Below are 18492 nucleotides of genomic sequence, written 5' to 3' on the forward strand. Positions count from 1 at the left end.
CTGGTGGTGTTCTGTTACTGGATAACTCCGTCTTCAGTTCAGAAAATACACGATTAGACAGACAAATGATGTTTGGTGTGAAATCTGCCCTTAAAGTACTCTCACTCACACAAGCAGAACCAGACTGTGCAGCCAGTAAAAAAATCCATCTTTTAGGATCAGCTCAACAACCAGATGCACAAACACGAAGCCGAACAGACAGAGGCAGATGTGCACAATCTCATAACCTGCAACAGAATGTTAACAGAGCAGTGTTGGATTAACCAAAACTATCCAATCCAATAATTCAATCCATCAGTTAGGCATGTTCAAGCAAGACAGTGAAGAACAGGCAGACTTTGTACTCACCCCACAGCATGAAGGCGATCTGGGAACCCGGGTACTTTGCAAGCGCAGCCTGCAGGCAGGTTATTGATTACTATTGATCATTCTTAATTATGATTAGCATGTAAGAGAACATGGAGATGTTTTCAGAATGATGTTTTATTCAGAGATGAGTCTACAACATTGGGTGCCTGACCACGATCTGGAATATCCACCTCCCTGCAAAGTGGGGCAGGGCGAAGCCATGGGGGGTAGATCTCCAAGAGCAGGGCTGGGTCTCAGGGGAACAGCTAACTGACCAATTCCAAACCCCACCTCCCCTAAAAAACACCCAGACAGGACAGAAGGGATGTGTTTTATAGGCTACCTCTTCAATACCCAAAAACTTGCCTGGGGTTAGCATTATTAAAGGGGGCGGAGCTTGGAATTGGCCAAAGACCAAGCTCTTCATAAAGTTGCTGAGGCAAACCTAGGAGAAACATTAAGTGTGTAGTATAGCTGGGTCACTGGTCTACACACACGCACATGCACTCACCACGCTATCAGCAGAGTTTGGCGTGCGGTACTTTTCCGGCAGGAAGCTCCTGTTTCCCGCCCACAGCCTCTTGATGTGCTTCCTGTTCAGTTAGTGGAATGAACAGGTTGGTGCTCATTGATGTTCATTAGAAATGAACGAATGAACAAAGAAAATAAATGAAGACATCTTAGTTTGCTCTGGGGGTTCAAGGATAAACGGATTCAGGTGAATATGCAGGACCTTCCAATTTCCTTGAGACATAAATGAGCCTTTCTAACTGGTTAATGCTCCATTTCCATGGCAGGGTTCCTGCCTTCTGTTGTGTGTTCCTACGTACCTGTAACAGACCAGCACATGGCCGATATGAGCCACGGACGACAACGCAGCTAGAGCCGTGGTGACGTACCAGGTATCTATAAACAAACAACAAACAAGCAGAACAACCAAACAAAAACCACAAACAAACAAAAAGAACCACAAATGAACCAAACAACAAACAAACAACAAAACAAACAAGCAAACCAATATTGGTCAGTTAGAAAGCAAAAAAAGGCAAAGTTTTGGACAAAAAAATAATAAATAAAAAAGAATTAAAACGAAGGTGATCTCACTTGCAGTGTAATAAGAGCCAGGCATTATAGAGGTAAAGAAGATCCCTTCTGAAGTCAGAATCTGCTCGGTTAAAATGAACTATTGGGAAAATAAAGATAAAGTCACACATAAATCTCACATTGCATGACCTGTAGCAGAGAGTGCCCTGCACACACAAATACACACACTCACTCACACACACCAAGTAGAGTCCGATGAGGGAGATGACGGCTGTGTGTGTGTGTGTGTGTGTGTGTGTGTGTGTGTGTTTCTGTGTGTGTGTGTGATTATGCATGCTGTAAACTGTTCAGGAGGTCTCAGAAGTCTGCGGACATGTTGGAGCTGCTGAGGCTGAACAAACAAGCCATCTTCCACCTGCAGCACAGAGAGAACACACACATGTACACACCGCGCACGCACACACACGCACAAACACACACACACACATGCACACACACCACACACACACACACACACACACATGAACACACCACACACGCACACATGAATACACCACACACACACATACACACACGCATAAGTGCATATCTGCAGGGTGGAGTGTATGTTGATGGGGTATATATGTGTGGTGTGTTTCTTTGGCTGTTTTAAGAACTGCTTTTATTAGAAACATTAAACGCTAAACAAGTCTTTCTTTCTGCTTACAGAGGTTTAGGCATACAAATATTTAGTTAAAGTAGGACACAGATTAAACTACACTACAGATTGAGTAACAAAAGGTCTGTGTTACAACAAAAGGTCTGTGTTGTTCTGCAGCTCCAATTCCAAGGAAGGAAACCTTTTTTGGTTTTTTTTTCTTCTCTAAAATGTAAAAGAGCCAAAGCACTATGAGATGACTTAGTTTAGGGCCAGAGGCCCTAATCTGACCTGCCAGCTTAGTAGAGCTGGGTCAGTGTGTGACACACCTGTATCTTCTAGGTCTTCTGTAGTTAACCACTGTTAAGCCAAAGCAACCAATGAGGAAACCCAAACACAGGAAATTTGGCCACCTGTATAACTGAGCACAAATTTACAACACATTTATCCACAGTGACTTACAATTATGACTGAAAACAACTTGAGGGTTAAGGTCCTTGCTCAAGGGCCCAATAGTGGCATCTTGAGAGGGGTGGGGTTTGAACCAGCAACCTTCCAACTACCTTAACCACTGAGCTACCACTGCCCACATTAGTGTTAGTCAGTCCCTGCCCTGATCACACGTGACACACGTGACTGTAAACATAAACAAATCTAGCTCCCCCAAGCCCTGTAGTTTAGCTGAATGTGTTGGGTGAGTAATTGCGCTGGAAGTCCACTAGAGGGCGTATGGCTAGTGGACAGCTCAGTGGCACTAGTGACTAAAGATAACTATTCCGTCCAGTTGGAGAAATAAAGGTATCAATTAGATAAATGTTGCATGTAAAAATTGTGGAGATGACTAGAAGGGAGTAAGTTGCTCCTTTTTCTTATGATTTATTTATTCCAGTCAAGTGACCGGTTCCCGTTATTGTCACGCTGCAGGAGCCTTCATGTAGCTTCAGTTCACTTCCGGGTGCGTTTGGGGTCCTTTGATTCCTTCCCACGCCAATTGTGGCTGGAAATGCACGGACGTTTGTGAGATCTTTCCGTGCTGTTTGTGCCTTTCATTAACACAACAACCTTTGACAGCTGTCTGCTTCGTTAATCCTGAACACGAGATTTTCTTTTCATGTGCACATGAGATTTGTTTATTTCGGACACAGGATCTTGTCAATGTTAACATGAGATTCGTTTTTGGTTGGCTGTGACATTATCTACCTTTTAAGTATAAGTTAGCTCGTTAATTGAATTTTCTTTTGTGCTGTGTAGTTTGTAACAGAGTACTTTGGCAATTTTATTGAAATAGACAAGTCCATGATCTCCTATAAGGGAAGATGTTTTAAATCAGTGTACTCCAACAAAGTGGTTCGGTACAAAGAACCTGGTTCTCACCGATGCAAAAACATTCTACAACTATCTGGGCTGCTTACACTGGTGGACCAAGTTGAGAGCAGTGCGGGTGTCGGACACTCTGCAGTAAAGGATGCTCTGGGCAGTGCTGGTCTTCTGGAGAAGGTATGCGTTTATATACACAGCTTTTACACACCCACTGAGTCGTTTAGGAGTCTGCACAGAGAAATTACCAGAGCCTGTGATGGCCTGTTAGTGCCCCTATTGGCTGACACTATAGGAGACCAGTAGTAGTAGTAGTAGTAATAATAGTGGTAATAGTAATAGTAATAATAGTGGTAATAGTAGTAATATTAGTAATAGTAGTAATGGTAGTAATAATAGTAATATTAGTAATTGTAGTAGCAGTAATAGTAATAATAGTAGTAGTAATAGTAATATAGTTCTTGGACTGGTGATAATAATTATTATTGTTGTTAGTAGTAGCAGTAGTAGTAATAGTAGTATTAGTAATAGTAGTACTAGTAGTACTAGTACTAGTAGTGGTAATAGTAATAGTAGTACTAGTAGTGGTAATAGTAATAGTAGTACTAGTAGTAGTAATAGTAGTAGTAATAGTAATAAGAGTAATAGTAGTACTAGTAGTAGTAATAGTAATAGTAGTACTAGTACTAGTAGTAGTAGTAGTAGTAATAGTAATAGTGGTACTAGTAGTAGTAGTAGTAATAGCAATAGTAGTACTACTAGTAGTAGTAGTAATAGTAATAGTAGTACTACTAGTAGTAGTAGTAGTAATAGTAATAGTAGTAGTAGTAGTAATAGTAATAAGAGTAATAGTAGTACTAGTAGTAGTAATAGTAATAGTGCTAGTAGTAGTAGTACTAGTAGTAGTAGTAGTAATAGTAGTACTACTAGTAGTAGTAGTAGTAGTAGTAATAGTAGTAATAGTAATAGAGGTAGTAGTAGTAATAGTAATAGTAGTAATATCGTTTTTGAGCTAGTGGTATATTAACAGCCAACAAGTGCAACAGTTGCAACAGTCAGAATGCAGAACTGAATCAAGCAAACTGGAAAATTCTGCACAAGTACCCATTCTGCTTGCATTATCTAGGGTCTGGTTAGGGGTGGGTCTGATAAAGGGGGGGTGCTTCTAGGTTTTTCGGAAAGAAGGAAGTGAAACATGTGAACTGTGGTTGCATCATATGAAGTAAAACAGAGAGGGAGTCTGTCCTAATATGTTCACTTCAGTGGGCGTGCGACTCCGTTTTACAGCTGGAGCTCACTGTCAGACACATGGGCAGACAGCACAGTGCTCTGTCTCCAGTGGCAATAGTGGTGATGAGTGGAAGCCATGGAGGAGCTGATCAAAGAGCCCCAGGGACAGGGAGCAATGTCAGGCTGCCCCAACCCGGAATCCCCCATGGGGGAGCTGAGCCTCGGGGGCCTTGGGTGGGGCACCTCAGTGTCGACCAAGGAGGAGGCCGGCAGTGGCTGCTGTACACTTGGTGAACGGCATAAGAACGGCACTTGAGTTATGGGAGCCATGGACCAAAGCGCTCTCACCAGCACAGCAGAGCTGCCTGAGAGATTCTCCTATTGGGTCGGCCCAAAGAGCTATGCAGGGGGTGGAACTTCAAGTCCCAGGTTTTGTTGAACACGTGTAAGCCACTGGGAGTCAAGAACATGTGAGTGATGCCAATTCATGGGGTCATTGCTGGGATTTTTAAAAATGGCATATAATAACACAGCTTGAAGATTCACAATAAAGTTTATAGATATACTCATTTAGGCTATATAAACTGTAATTGGATTTAGAAGTTAAGACATGTGAATCATCTGAAACACTTTAAACACTTGCACTCATTATGACTTTGGAACATAAAGGAAAGCACAAGCTGTTACTCACATCCCGTTACCTGCCAGGGAAAGCCCATAATGTTCCTGGTGAGAGAAAAAGGCTGTTAGATCACGTTCCACCAATTACACGGACACTCTGGTCACGCTCCACCAATTGCATGGATGCTTTGGTCATGCTCCACCAATCACACAGACACTAGTCATGTTCCACGAATCACACGCTAACCTAGCACGCTGTTAGGTTCTAACTATCCTCACTGACCTTGTATCTACTATGGCAGTGAGCAGGAAAAGATGTTCAGGGTTCTCTAGATATGGGACTTCACCGAAGTTCAGGGTTCTCTACGTATGGACTTCACAGAAGTTCAGGGTTCTCTACATATGGACTTCACAGAAGTTTAGGGTAGCTACATATGGACTTGATGGAGGCTTCAAGATGAGTTCCAGTGTAAAATCTAATTTTTATTTCAGAATTTATGTGCTATATATGGACACTGCATTAATGACATATCTGTTTGCATTGCTAGTATTTGCTATGGGAGCAATGAATTTAGGAAACTCAAAGAAATAGAACTGATATACACACTTGGAACTTCAGAACCCTGTGGAAAGAATTATGATTTCAACCCCATCGTTTCCCACGCTGATACAGATAAACAATAGGGATTAAGAATGAAGGATTCCTGACTGACTCAACTGACCCAACAGTGCACTGCTGTCAGATTAAATTCCCCAGATTTAGCATCATTCAGGGCTTCCATGGCGACGGGCTGAAAAAACCCCATGGATCGTTACACAAGGGTTCTCTCAGAACTAAGGTTTATTTATTATGTTTTTATCAGGGACACTGGCATGGTGTTAGGATTCTAGGGCTCTGAGCCGTGCCAGGAACAGCAGGGAAGGTTGCAACTTGAGTTAGTGCAGGAGGCAACGCCCAAGGGAATCAGATTTCACGCGAGTGAATTCCCCCCCCCCCCCCCCCCCCAAAAAAAAAAACCCAGTGCGTACTATTGATTTTAGATCCTATAATGTCCGATTTTATATCCAATAAAGTCTGTTGTTTAGGTTGGTTTTCATCGACAGACTACGTCCTGGGGCCGCGATGGGGAAACTGAAGCATAACTTATCAATTTTGTGGCGGTGATGAGACCCCTCACCTCGAGGCATGCGCGAGGCACTTCGGGAACTGAGATAAACTGAAAATATGTGGTCCTGTCTCTGTCCTGTTCACGTGAAAATATTTTCATGCGACACATGGAAATGGCCAACGTGCCACAAGGGCAACACCACAAAAGACCGACAAGACATTTTTCCGACGTTTTGTGCGTTAGAGCTAAGATCTAACGTTGTGTAGTCGCTTCAGTCATAGCAGTAAATTCTGGAGAGACAGACAACGCCAGATAAACAGATAAACGATTACGAGAATAGAACAATAGCGACTCTAGCCCCCACCTCTAATTAAATAGATCTTTTAAATTTAAACAAACTTATCTTCTATTGACAAGTGGGCAATAGCTTACGGTATCATCTTCGTTGGTCATGTTCCTTGGGACAAAATCTCTTAAATTCCAGGACAGAGGATTGCATCGAAGACTTGGGTACTATATGATCTTAGTCAACTCTATTCTTTAAAAAGAGTGTGGTCATGGAAGCTGTGAACGAATGGGCAGATGTGGGAAATGGACTAGTTTTGTTACAACAAAGGAATGTCCGATGTATAATTGGATAGCCGATGGGAAAAAAAAAAGATAAACGTATATTCTGGGAAGGTCTTGGGTCTTATGCAACTCTGAATCTCTTCTTTTCTTTTGTTCAGTGGAAGTGCTCGGTAGTTGAACGCCTCATTCAAGTACGTCTCGGGCCAGACACTCGGTAACGGGTCAGCCCATACAGAACCGGCACAGCGCACCCAGGCTCGTAGCCCAGTACTGAAGACTCAATTTCTTAAGCCATTTTGTTCTTTTCAAAGATTCTTGCACCGGTGAAAAAACAGAAAATATGAATGTGCGTGTTTGCGACTCGTTGATGTATCTTTTAAACTTGTTTAAGTGTCTTTTTAGGATGATGGACGTTTACCACTAACGGGGTGGGCTCCTGATGCTTATAAATCACACACAAACACACCACATCCATATTTGTATCCTGTGAACAGGCAGAACGATACCTCTAAGCGTACCCCCCTAAAAGACTCAAGTAGTAGGCCTACACCGGACTGTTCTCGAGGCTCCGTTATCGGTTTTAACGTCTATATCCTTTTTACCTTTATTGGGGTCTCTGGGACTTCAGTTCCTAAATATTTTATTAAGATTGTAGGCAACCTAATTGAAATATTTATGAAGACTTCTTACTGACATCTGAGGTTCAATTAGAAAACGGATGACATAAGAGTAGTTCACGAGAACTGACACAAGAGGGCGCTGTTCACCAAGTTATGATTATGACACGCAATTATGGTTTGACGGATCGATGTAATTGCCTGCTGTTAATCTCGAGTTTATTGTCGAAAACAGAAAAGTGGGTTTTATTGAAATGATACTCTACTCACTATTCAATAAAAGGATTTGCACATCGGGGTTATGAATGAATTTACATTTGTTGTACGACTCAATTAGCTTTATTAACACATGTAAACAGTTCAACATTTAATTGTTTCTTTTGGTTAACTGATGCTAAAATCTTAAAGAGTACCACACCGATACCACATCTGCCAGTTACTTTAAACGCTACTCCCTAAGGACCAAGTTAGGCATCTCCTTTCTCATTCTACGGTTTCATGACAGCGTCAATAACGCCCACATCCTGTCAGAAAAGAAACCTCTCCTGTTCGCTAAAGCCTGCGTAATGCAGCAACTTCAGAAAACCGAAGGGTCCGATGAACAAGTGCCAACTGGATTAAATAAGACATCAAAGCCAAGCCAACATGCTTTCCTTTCACTGAAGGAGTATTTTTGCATTAAGGAAAAAAGCCAGACTAACTTTGTTTTTTCCTCCCGGGACATTTTTATGACAAATAGGTTTTCTGTAATACGAAAGTAATGAGGGAGTGTCATTGTTTTTGTCTCCAACGTAGAGTTTGCACTCTCGTGGTGGCTCTGTGCGCGCTCCATATCTCCGTAATGGTTTTCTATTACTTGAGAAACTCCGGAGCCGACGGTCATATGCAAGTACAAGCGTATTCGACGTCGTCGCCGAACACGACGAATATCGAGCTCGTGTCGCCCGCGGCGACTACGGCAGCGCTCATCGCGGAGCCGAGAGCAGAGGATGTCGCCGAGGTGACGGAAGAAGCGAACGGTGTTGAAGCATTTAAAACGCCGCTGGAGAAATGTCCCGAGACGTGCCCGCTCTTAGGTACGTACGTGACAACTTGTGCTAAAACTTTAAGCCAGGTGATCGATTCCGAAGCGGTACGTTTGCGCTGTCATTTATATGGCCGTCTTATCTAAACCGTATAATTTTATTTTTAAATAATGTAACCGTACCTTGGACATATGAAACTGTGGGGCTTACAATGCCAATATTATTTACTTTAAAATAAAAAGAATAAAAAGACATATAGCCTATAATCTTTGTTGCAATTCTAAAATATGTATTAACAAAATAAGTTCATTCAATGGGGGGGGGGGGGGGGGGGTACTTTTAATAAGTTCCTCAGCAAAACCATGCGGAGTGGAATCAACTGGAACACCAAGAAAAACAGAGAAGCGCCTGTAACCGCGTAAGATGTCGTCAAACAGGGCTCGCCACCTCTGCTCCTCGAGGGCAGGACTCCAGCCCAGTCAAGTTCAAATTCAAGTTCAAGTTCGGTTTATTCGTCACATACATAGTCATACACAGTATAACACGCAGTGAAATGGTGGCGAGTGCTCTGTCCAAACTGAGGAAGAGAACCAGGGGTGCATAGAGAAAAAGATATATATACAGATAAACATATATTCTATGTATGTACAAAAATATATTAACAATGTATGTACAATATATGTATATTATGATTATATACACAATGTACAATGTATATGGTTGGGTATATATGTACACAATCTACAGAATGTACAGATCCATTTTGTATAATACCATATCTACAGTTGTTGTGTAACAGGTTAATTGAGTATAAATCTAAATCTATATATACAGATGTACAGATATACAGATATACAGATATGTAGAGATGTACAGATATACAGTCATGTTACGTGGTGGTGGTGGTCCCCACAGTTTATCAGTTTCCCTGATTCAGGGCCCGAATGGCCTGTGGGAAGAAGCTCCTCTTCAGCCTCTCTGTCTTGGCCTTCAGGGAGCGGAAGCGCCTCCCTGACCTCAACAGAGAGAAGAGTCTATTGTTGGGCTGGGTGGGGTCCTTCACAATTTTCCTGGCCTTGGTTTGGCACCGCTTGTAGTAGGTGGTCTGCAGGTCAGGAAGTTCCGAGTGAGTGATTCGCTCTGCTGAACGCACTACCCTTTGGAATGCTTGTCTGTCCTGCTTGGTGCTATTCCCAAACCAGACTGTGATGTTCCCCGTGAGGATGCTCTCGATAGTGCAGGTGTAGAAGTTCCGCAGTACCTTGGAGGGCAGTCTGAAGTCCCTTAGGCGTCTGAGGTGGTAAAGACGCTGACGAGCCTTCTTTGCCAGGGAGCTGGTATGGCGGGACCAGGACAGGTCCTGCGAGATGTGAACACCAAGGTACCTGAAACTATCTACTCTCTCCACCGTGGTTCCACTGATCCTCACAGGTTGGTAGTGCCGCTCCTGCTTCTTGCTGCAATCCACGATCAGCTCCTTTGTCTTACTGACGTTTAGGAGGAGATTATTTTCCTGGCACCAGTTTTCCAGGTGTTTAATCTCCTCCAGGTAGGCCCTCTCGTCGTTGTCCGAGATCAGACCCACGACAACAGTGTCGTCAGCAAACTTGACAATGATGGTGGAGCTGGAAGTGGCTGTGCAGTCGTAGGTGTACAGTGAGTAGAGCAGGGGGCTTAGGACACAACCCTGAGGAGCTACAGTGCTGAGGGTGAGGGTGGATGAGGCGCAGTTTCCCACCCGTACTGATTGTGGTCTGTCTGTTAGGAAGTTGGAGATCCAGTCGCACAGGGATGTATGCAGTCCTAGATCTCCCAACTTAGTAGTGAGTAGGGAGGGAATGATGGTGTTAAATGCTGAACTGTAGTCGACAAATAGCATTTTAACATAATTTCCCCTCCCTTCGTCCAGGTGAGTCAGTGTAGTGTGGAGCAGATGTGCAATCGCATCGTCAGTGGAGCGGTTGTGGCGGTATGCAAACTAAAGTGGGTCCGTGGAGGCTGGCAGTGAAGATGTGATGAAGTCTCTGACTAGCTTTTCAAAGCACTTCATCACGACTGATGTGAGGGCGACATTGAGGTCGGAGGGTCGAGGTTTCTTCGGGACGGGGACGATGGTGGACCGCTTGAAGCTGGACGGGACAATACCGAGAGTCAGGGAGAGATTGAAGATGTCGGTGAATACCGGGGCTAGCTGATCTGCGCAGGCTTTGAGGACCCTCCCGCAGATACCGTCTGGTCCCATCGCCTTCCTGGTATTCACCCTTTTAAACACTCTCCTCACGTCACTCTCCGTGATGATGAGAGGGCGCTGTTCTATGGTGGGCCCCGCGCATGTGCCATTGGCTGCGCCGATAGTGCCATTAGCACTAGCGCCGTTAGCATTTGTGCTGCTAGCATTAGCGCTGCTAGATGTAGCCTCGAAGCGAGCAAAGAATGTATTCAGCTCGTTCGCCAGAGACTCATCCGCACTCATCAATCCGGAGGGTGGGCTCCTGTAGTCTGTGATCATCCGTAGTCCCTGCCACAGGGATCTAGAGCCACTCTGCTGGAACTGTGTCTCTAGTTTCTTCCCGTAGCGCCGCTTCGCCTCCCTCACCGCCCTGCGCACTCCGTGTGCTGCAAACTTGTACTCGTCCATGTTCCCGCTGATGATCCCCGCATTGTAGGCAGCAGTTCGAGAGTTCAGAGCCTCGCGGATGGTTCTGTCCACCCAGGGCTTCTGGTTGGAAAATTTCTTGATGGTGATTCTTGGGATCGTGTCGTCCACCAGTTTCCCAATAAATCCTACTACTGCCTCCGTAAACTCGCTGACATCATCAGTGCTGCGCCGGAACATGTCCCAGTCCGCGTCATCCAGAGCGTCCTGCAGAGCAGCCACCGATTGGTCTGTCCAGCGCGCTACCTCCCTCTGAACCGGAGCATCCCGTTTCAGCCGTTGTTTATATTTTGGTAGGAGGAAGATGGCGGCGTGGTCCGACTTACCAAACGGTGGATGAGCTAGTGCCTTGTAGCTGTCCTTGTATGGGGTGTAGCAGTGGTCTAGTGTCCTATTTCCCCTGGTGGGGAAGGTTACGTGCTGGTAAAGGTTGGGCACCGCACGCTTGAGGTTAGCGCTGTTGAAATCCCCAACCACACTAAGTGCAGCGTCCCGGTGCTGTGCCTGAAACTGTGTGAGAGCCTCATGAAGTTCACACAGTGCAGTGTCCATGTTAGCCTGAGGTGGGATGTACACGGTGTTGATGATGACCGAAGTGAACTCCCGGGGAAGGTAGAAAGGACGAAGCTTGAGGGCGAGCAGCTCCAGGTTGGGTGAGCAGGAGCAGGTGAGAGTAACAACATTGGCATTGTTGCACCAGCTGTTGTTTACCATCACACACACTCCGCCGCCTCTCGACTTCCCCGAATCTGCCGTCCTGTCCATGCGGTGAACCGAGAAGAACTCGGCCTGCTGGATAGCGTGGTTTGGTACCGCTGGGTTCAGCCACGACTCGGTGAAGCAGAGGAGATTGCAGTCCCGAATGCCCCTCTGGAACTTTATCCTGGCCCGGAGGTCGTCTAGCTTGTTATCCAGAGACTGGACGTTGGCTAGCAGGATGCTAGGTAAGGGAGCTCGGTGTGCCCGAACCCTCAGCCTGTTCCTGACACCGGCTCGCTTCCCTCGCGGCCTTTTCCTCGCGCCGCGTCTTCCGTTTTCCCTCAGGATCTCCGTCGGCCATCTTGGGTCCGGGGTTACAGACGGCTTGAGGTGAGTGCTATGTAGATTGATCGAAAAAAGTGCCAGGTGTGGACGGAGCAGTCGTGACGGCAGCCGACCTCACCGGCGCCAGTCTTATCGTTTCCCTCTCAAGCACACCCGAGCTAACACAGGACCAGGTCTAGAATGCATGTCGAAAAATGTTTCGCCTTGCGCGTGGGAGAGATCACGTTATGGGTCCTAAACACTGAGAGATGCATGTGAATGTTGGACGAGTGTGTGTAAAAACACGGAAGTTCGCGCTCGTGGACTCAGCGGTGCGCATGCATGCGTGTCTCCTCTCGGAGGAAGCTGGAGGTTAGGCACGTGAGCCTAAGGTGGCTGAGAGATGAACAACCCACGCGGAGACGCGGCCAACTGTTGCAGCAAAGAATAATGGGTACTGTATCCGTTAGATTGCGGAAACCCATGACTGCTGAAAGATAAAAACAGCAAGAGACAGAAAATGAGAGAAAGATAGACGAACAGGAAATGTAGAGCTATAGTTTGCCTTTCTCCGTACTCTTTGAATACACGCACGCACGCACAAATACTTCTCCTTTTACTCACACACATACATTGTAATACATAAATAACTGGTCAGTGATGTTTTATTTGTAGCAGGACAATGACCTGAACATACTACTAAAGTAGCTAGTGAGAGTCAAACATACTACTAAAGTGTCACGATCAGTTCCTCCCATCCTCCGTGTTCTGTGTTTTCGCTGTCTTGTGTTTTTTAGTTCCGTTCTATAGTTTCGTTTTGTCCTCCCCTCTTGATTTTCAACGCCTGTCCCTCGTTTAACTGATTGTATTTAAGTCCTGCCTTGTTCCCTTCGTTTTGGCTGTTTATTTAATGTTTATTTCGTATGGTTCTGTTCCTTTGTACTCCGTGCCTTTGTTTATCCTAGCTTTCGTATTTCTTAGCCCTAAGGCTAAGTTTTTCCAAGCGTCTTTTATTTTAGCGTGCTTCCCGTTTGCCTTCGTGTGTTTTTGTCTGTTAATCGTGTATCCCCGTACTCTCCGTGTTGGTAAGGTGACCCTGGATCGTTATAACGACTCTGATTCTGGATTTGCCCTGAATACATTCTCCGCATATGTGTCAGCCTCCTTACTGATCATCGTTACATAGAGTAACTACTAAGATTCTAACATACTACTATACAGGCTTATAAATGCTCTATAAACTATTGTTATTATAAAGTGTTACCAAAGTACTGAGAGTCAAACATAATACTAAAGTAACTACTTAGACTCAAACATACTAATAAAGTAACTACTGAGAGTCAAACATACTACTAAAGTAACTACTGAGACTCAAGCAACTTGGACCTGACCATTCTAGTAAAGTAACTAGTAGAACTAGATAGCTTCCCTCATGCACACACACACGCACACACACACACACACACACACACACACACACACACACACACAGACACAGAAGCACACTCAGATTCTCACACATACATTGTAATCTATGAATAACTGGTCCGTGGTGTTTTCTGACCTGAACTAGCTGGTGAAACAAGACTGATGACATCTGTGTGTGTCACAAACTTCAGGCAGCAATCAAAGATAAAGCATCACCAGAGAGGACAGTGCAGATCTGTACTCACACTCATCCTGTCTCATACATAGAACTCTTAGAAACACTCAACACTTCGTGTCACACACAAACGCCTTCACGCCGTGTCACAAACACAGACACACCCATAGTGTCTATCTTAGTTTGTTGTGCACACACACACACACCTTCTCTTTTGTTCAAACAAACATACTTTGTCATGGGTAAGAAGACACAAACACAAGCCGACTGTTTTGCGTAGTCTGTTTACTGCGCAGTATACACATTTTATGAGATATATAAACATAAACAAACACAAATGCACTTACCGCCAAGGTCATGCTCCTTCTAGTCTCTTCCCCCAACAGTGGGTCCATTGTGTGTGGAGTTCTCTGATCCGGTGGATCTGGAGCAGATCAGACAGGAGCCCCTGCTGGTGGAGGGGGGACACTACAAACCGCCCCAGTGTAGTCTGTCCAGAAAGTGGCCGTCATTATCCCTTACAGACACAGAGAGCAGCACCTCAAATACTGGCTGTACTACCTTCATCCCATTCTGCAGAGACAACAGTTGGACTATGGAGTCTACATCATTGAGCAGGTGACACTCAGCCTTAAAGCGTACACACACACACAAACATTTCTGGCAAACGCAGTTACCTAGTAAATATAAAGATCTACCTCAGTCTTACTGCACACACACACACACACACTGAGAAACACACACACACTACTGCCTGAGTGAAGTACTGCTGGTCCTCATGCAGCATGTGACCTCTGCTATAGATGCTTCCCAGGTGAACCAGCAGGTCCTTGTTAGCCTTCAGCTGTGTGTAAAAGAGTGTGGAAGAGAAGGACACCTGTGTGCTGGTGTGTCAGAGAGAGAGATAGAGTGAGATGGAGAGAGAGAAAGAAAGGGAGAGAAAAAGAGAGCCTTCCCCAGTATGAGGGGCCGTTTAGGGCAAAATCAGTGAAACACTTACACACACACACACTACTTACACATATGAAACATTTTCACATAAATAGCCTACTACTTACACTTGTATATGATAACACTTGCATATACACACACTTGCACATTCATTCACTGTTGTGTAATCACAGAGTTTCACAATGCTTGTGCATGTGTGTGGTCTTGTGTGTGTAAAACAATTTTCAGTGTGACCAGAAGTCATTTCTTCGTAACAGGAAGGCAAATGTTTAATATCTGTATAGCACAATATATTTAATATATAATTCAATATAAGAAAACATCGCCATGTCAGCATATAATTCTGATTAGATGACAGTTTGAAGATCAAAGACACTAATGAAGGAATATTCTTGCAGTTCCACCAATATTTTGTACAACTCATACTAACGTTCCCGATCATGCCTATGGTCCACTTTGACAGGGGATCATATTACTCAGTGTTTGGATTGGGGATTTAATTAGCACGGAATCCTTTCCCTTTTTGGAATTGATCTACTGATGTTTGACACAGACAACATATTGGTGTCCCCTAGAAAAACTTTCATTATCTATTGAGAATTTAAGGAATACACTCCCAGTGTAGTGAAAACTATGTTCGGAAAATTTACGCTCAAACGTTCCAGCATTAATTGAATTAGAGATGATGAGAATATACGATCTATAGCCTGTAGATCTGCTGGTAACGACGTGGCTACGTCATACCATTAGGCTACAGGTTAGCCTCTCAGTATCCTCCAATTGGCCTAAGGTGTGTGAGTAAATATTCAGAACTCATATCTCACCATAATTTATTAGAATACACTCCCGAGATCAATGCCAGTAGTTAAATATATACTAAGTTAACGTAGCAGATAGTCTTATTATTTCTAATAGCTACGTTCGATCAATAACCTGCAATCTTATGAATCCAATTAATTTTCAATTTTCCATAACTCATCAGTTCTTATACCATAAGCACATAGGCACACAGTTTACAATTAAACAAATGTCATATCGCTCTACACCTTATTTTCAGGAATGTGCTGTACACGTTAAATATCTGCCTTCCTGTTACAATAATACACCCACACACACACATACACAAGCATTGTGAAACTATGTTTACGCACCAGCGAATGAATGTGCAAGTGTGTGTATGTGTGTTTCATAGGTATGTGTGTGTGTGTGTGTTTGTAAGTGTTTCAATTATTTCAGCCCCTCCTACCCCAGAAGTAGGCATCAAGTTCCAGGCTTCAAGTTCTCTCCCTTACACGTCACACTCCTGATAGCAAGAGTAACGTTTACACAACTAACAACATCTCAGCAGCACACACACACACACACACACACACACACACACAAACAAACACACACACACACACCCTCCCTTTCCTCTCCCCATCTCTCCCTTAGTCATTCCTTCTATCTCTGCTGTTCCTTCCAACCACTTTCTCTCTTGATAAATTAACCAGCTTGTCTGTCTGTAGGTGCATGTGTCTGTGTGTGTGTGAGTCTACGAGAGTGTGAGTGTGTGTGCGTGCTTTTTAGGAAGTTCCTATAAATTGTTAGCTCTGTCATTGAACTTTCACATTTGACCACTGACCATGGTTGCAGTACACGGCCTGTTTCCTGTCCTGTTGGAACCTTCTGAACTAAGAAGCACACACACACACACACATACACAAAACAACTAGAAAGCATGTGGGAGTGCTAATGTTGGATTGTATTTTTTAAGGCAGTGTTTTACCATGCGTGTTAACATTGCTTACTGTGTGTGAAGAGGAATACTATAATACTTTTATATCACTATTTGTCATTTGCCTACTGCATTGTTTACAGACATTTGTCAGACTTTTTTGTTTACCTTGCCCATCTTCCAGAGCAACATGAAGGGTCTCTGCAGTGCCTCCAGCTTTTCTCTACCCAGAATGCTCTCTGTTGTAGAACCATGGAAGATGTTGTTCTTACCCGAGCGTTGAACTGCACTCTGCAGCTGAACATTTGAGATCTGAAAGATGAGACAGTGAAATGTATTGTGCTGTCCTTAAAGAGAACCTCTGTGCTTACTGGTTCTCACTTGTACAACACTTATGGAGAGAAACTCCTGTAGAAGACCCAACCACAGGTGTCCCCTCACCTGGACACGGAGCAGCTGCTCGTCCTGGTTCTCTGGGTTCCTCCAGGTCAGGCTGATGTCTACATCGCTGGAGATCTGGAAGCCAGCAGTCCCCCTGGCAGATGCCCTGGGTCGGTTCAGGCCAAGCTCCACATTGTAGTGGAATCGGTAAAGCCAGCCATTGTTCAGCCGGGGGCCTGCACTCGCACCTGATCAAACACACCGCACACACACACGCATATACACACACCATGCTGATACAAGCTGTGGCTGGCTCCAGGTCAGCAGGAGATGTTTACTCAAGATGGTTTGAGTCAAAGGAGAATCCATGGCCAGATGGCCTAAGACCTGTGGCCTGGTATGGGGTAGTGGCAGAGGACAGAGGCATTCTGGGTAGAGAACTCCTAACCCCCACAGAGTCTTTAGTCACCAGAGACTGCAGTGTCTGAGAAACACCTGCACTCACTAAACAGTTTATCGCATCTGAGATGATCTCAGAACATTGAACGTATGATAAATGAGGAATAACTAATATTTTACAGAGGGTGTCTTGCCTGTGCACTCAGATCACTCTCACAGCACAAAGGGGCATGCTTGAGTGTTGTGTTTGAGGCTCACTCAGTGTGCTATTTAGTGCGATATCTGCTTTAAGTGTTCATGTTGTAACAGCTGGGGTGGGAATTCAGCCCTATCTACACCGGCAGTAGGTGGGAGCTAGATAACAGCAACAAGTTACCCTCACAACATACCAGCTCCAAGGCAGAACTTGATCTGCTTACACATAGGGACAATCTTAACCTATGCTAGCAATAATTTATTTAAAGATACATTCTGTTAAAGTTGGTTTAAATCTCTGTTACTGCTTTTTCAAAGTGCTCTGTAACAAGTGTCAATATGTGTCGCCTCTCTCTCTCTCTCTCTCTCTCTCTCTCTCTCTCTCTCTCGGTAGAGTCCAGCCTTGTCAATACTGACGTGTCACTCTCAGATTTCATCACAACCTCACATCCTTAAATCAGATTTTGGACATCACACATCTGCCATTCTAGGCCATATAAATGCACCACTTTTACCATGACTGCTATCAGAAGTACAAGCTTGGTCTAGCACAAGTTTAGATGTTACCCAAAGGTATACAATTCAGTTTCAATTCAGCTTTTTAATCATTAACTTATTTTGGGCATAGAATGAATGAAACTAGAGTTGCCATCTGGAGCTTTATGTAAACTATCAGTTATTAGTAATGTGTTGTATTGAAAAACTTGCAACTAAAACCTAAAATGCCATTTCGTTTTTCACGGGTATTCCTGACCAGTTTAGCACTAATCTTTACTGCTTTGACACCAAGAAGAAATCAGATAAAATTGATTTTAATGGTTTGACCTAAAAAAATAAATATATAAATAAATAAATAAACTAAAAATAAAATACTACGATTTAATCTTTCCAGGGTATGAATGAAAGTGAAGAACCACTCCCAAACACATCAGTCTGCTTCTGAAGTCTCATTCTGACCATGAGAGAAGGAAAAGCCCTTACCTTGCGACGGGACGCCGACGAGGGCAGTCGCGCACAGCAGAAAAGCGACGAGTCGCTGCATGGCCGGC

The 18492-nt window shown here is 44.2% G+C and overlaps 2 protein-coding genes and 1 long non-coding RNA gene across 5 annotated transcripts in view; 1 reads left to right on the plus strand and 2 right to left on the minus strand.

Moving 5' to 3' along the window:
- Positions 1-544: 544 nt before the first annotated feature.
- Positions 545-1532, minus strand: LOC118242037. The gene is made up of 4 exons (XR_004776517.1): positions 1453-1532; positions 1179-1254; positions 860-941; positions 545-644 (listed from the first exon to the last, which is right to left on the minus strand). It is a non-coding gene; the product is annotated as an uncharacterized LOC118242037 (long non-coding RNA).
- A 6519-nt stretch (positions 1533-8051) lies between these two features.
- Positions 8052-18492, plus strand: part of LOC118242011 (beta-1,4-galactosyltransferase 1-like) — a 29429-nt gene continuing 18988 nt past the window's right edge. The window contains exons 1-3 of one of the 2 annotated variants that reach the window (XM_035530118.1): positions 8052-8569; positions 14187-14418; positions 16653-16701. In XM_035530118.1, coding sequence (XP_035386011.1) covers positions 8254-8569; positions 14187-14418; positions 16653-16662 — 558 coding nt within the window. In that variant the 5' untranslated portion in view covers positions 8052-8253 and the 3' untranslated portion in view covers positions 16663-16701. Of the gene's footprint in view, positions 8570-14186; positions 14419-16652; positions 16702-18492 lie in introns of those variants that run through there. The other variant, XM_035530116.1, reaches the window with a different exon arrangement.
- On the minus strand, positions 14410-18492 carry LOC118242012 (microsomal triglyceride transfer protein-like). 2 transcript variants are annotated; one of them, XM_035530120.1, is made up of 4 exons: positions 18425-18492; positions 16910-17097; positions 16637-16780; positions 14410-14644 (listed from the first exon to the last, which is right to left on the minus strand). In XM_035530120.1, exons 1-4 carry the CDS (start codon positions 18483-18485, stop codon positions 14495-14497), a joined length of 543 nt encoding a protein of 180 aa, XP_035386013.1. In that variant the 5' UTR covers positions 18486-18492; the 3' UTR covers positions 14410-14494. The 2 variants fall into 2 exon arrangements, with proteins under 2 accessions (XP_035386013.1, XP_035386012.1); XM_035530119.1 differs by lacking the exon at positions 14410-14644 and adding an exon at positions 16121-16419.

The sequence above is a fragment of the Electrophorus electricus genome, chromosome 9 (genome assembly GCF_013358815.1).
Source record: "Electrophorus electricus isolate fEleEle1 chromosome 9, fEleEle1.pri, whole genome shotgun sequence".
Taxonomy (NCBI): Eukaryota; Metazoa; Chordata; class Actinopteri; order Gymnotiformes; family Gymnotidae; genus Electrophorus; species Electrophorus electricus.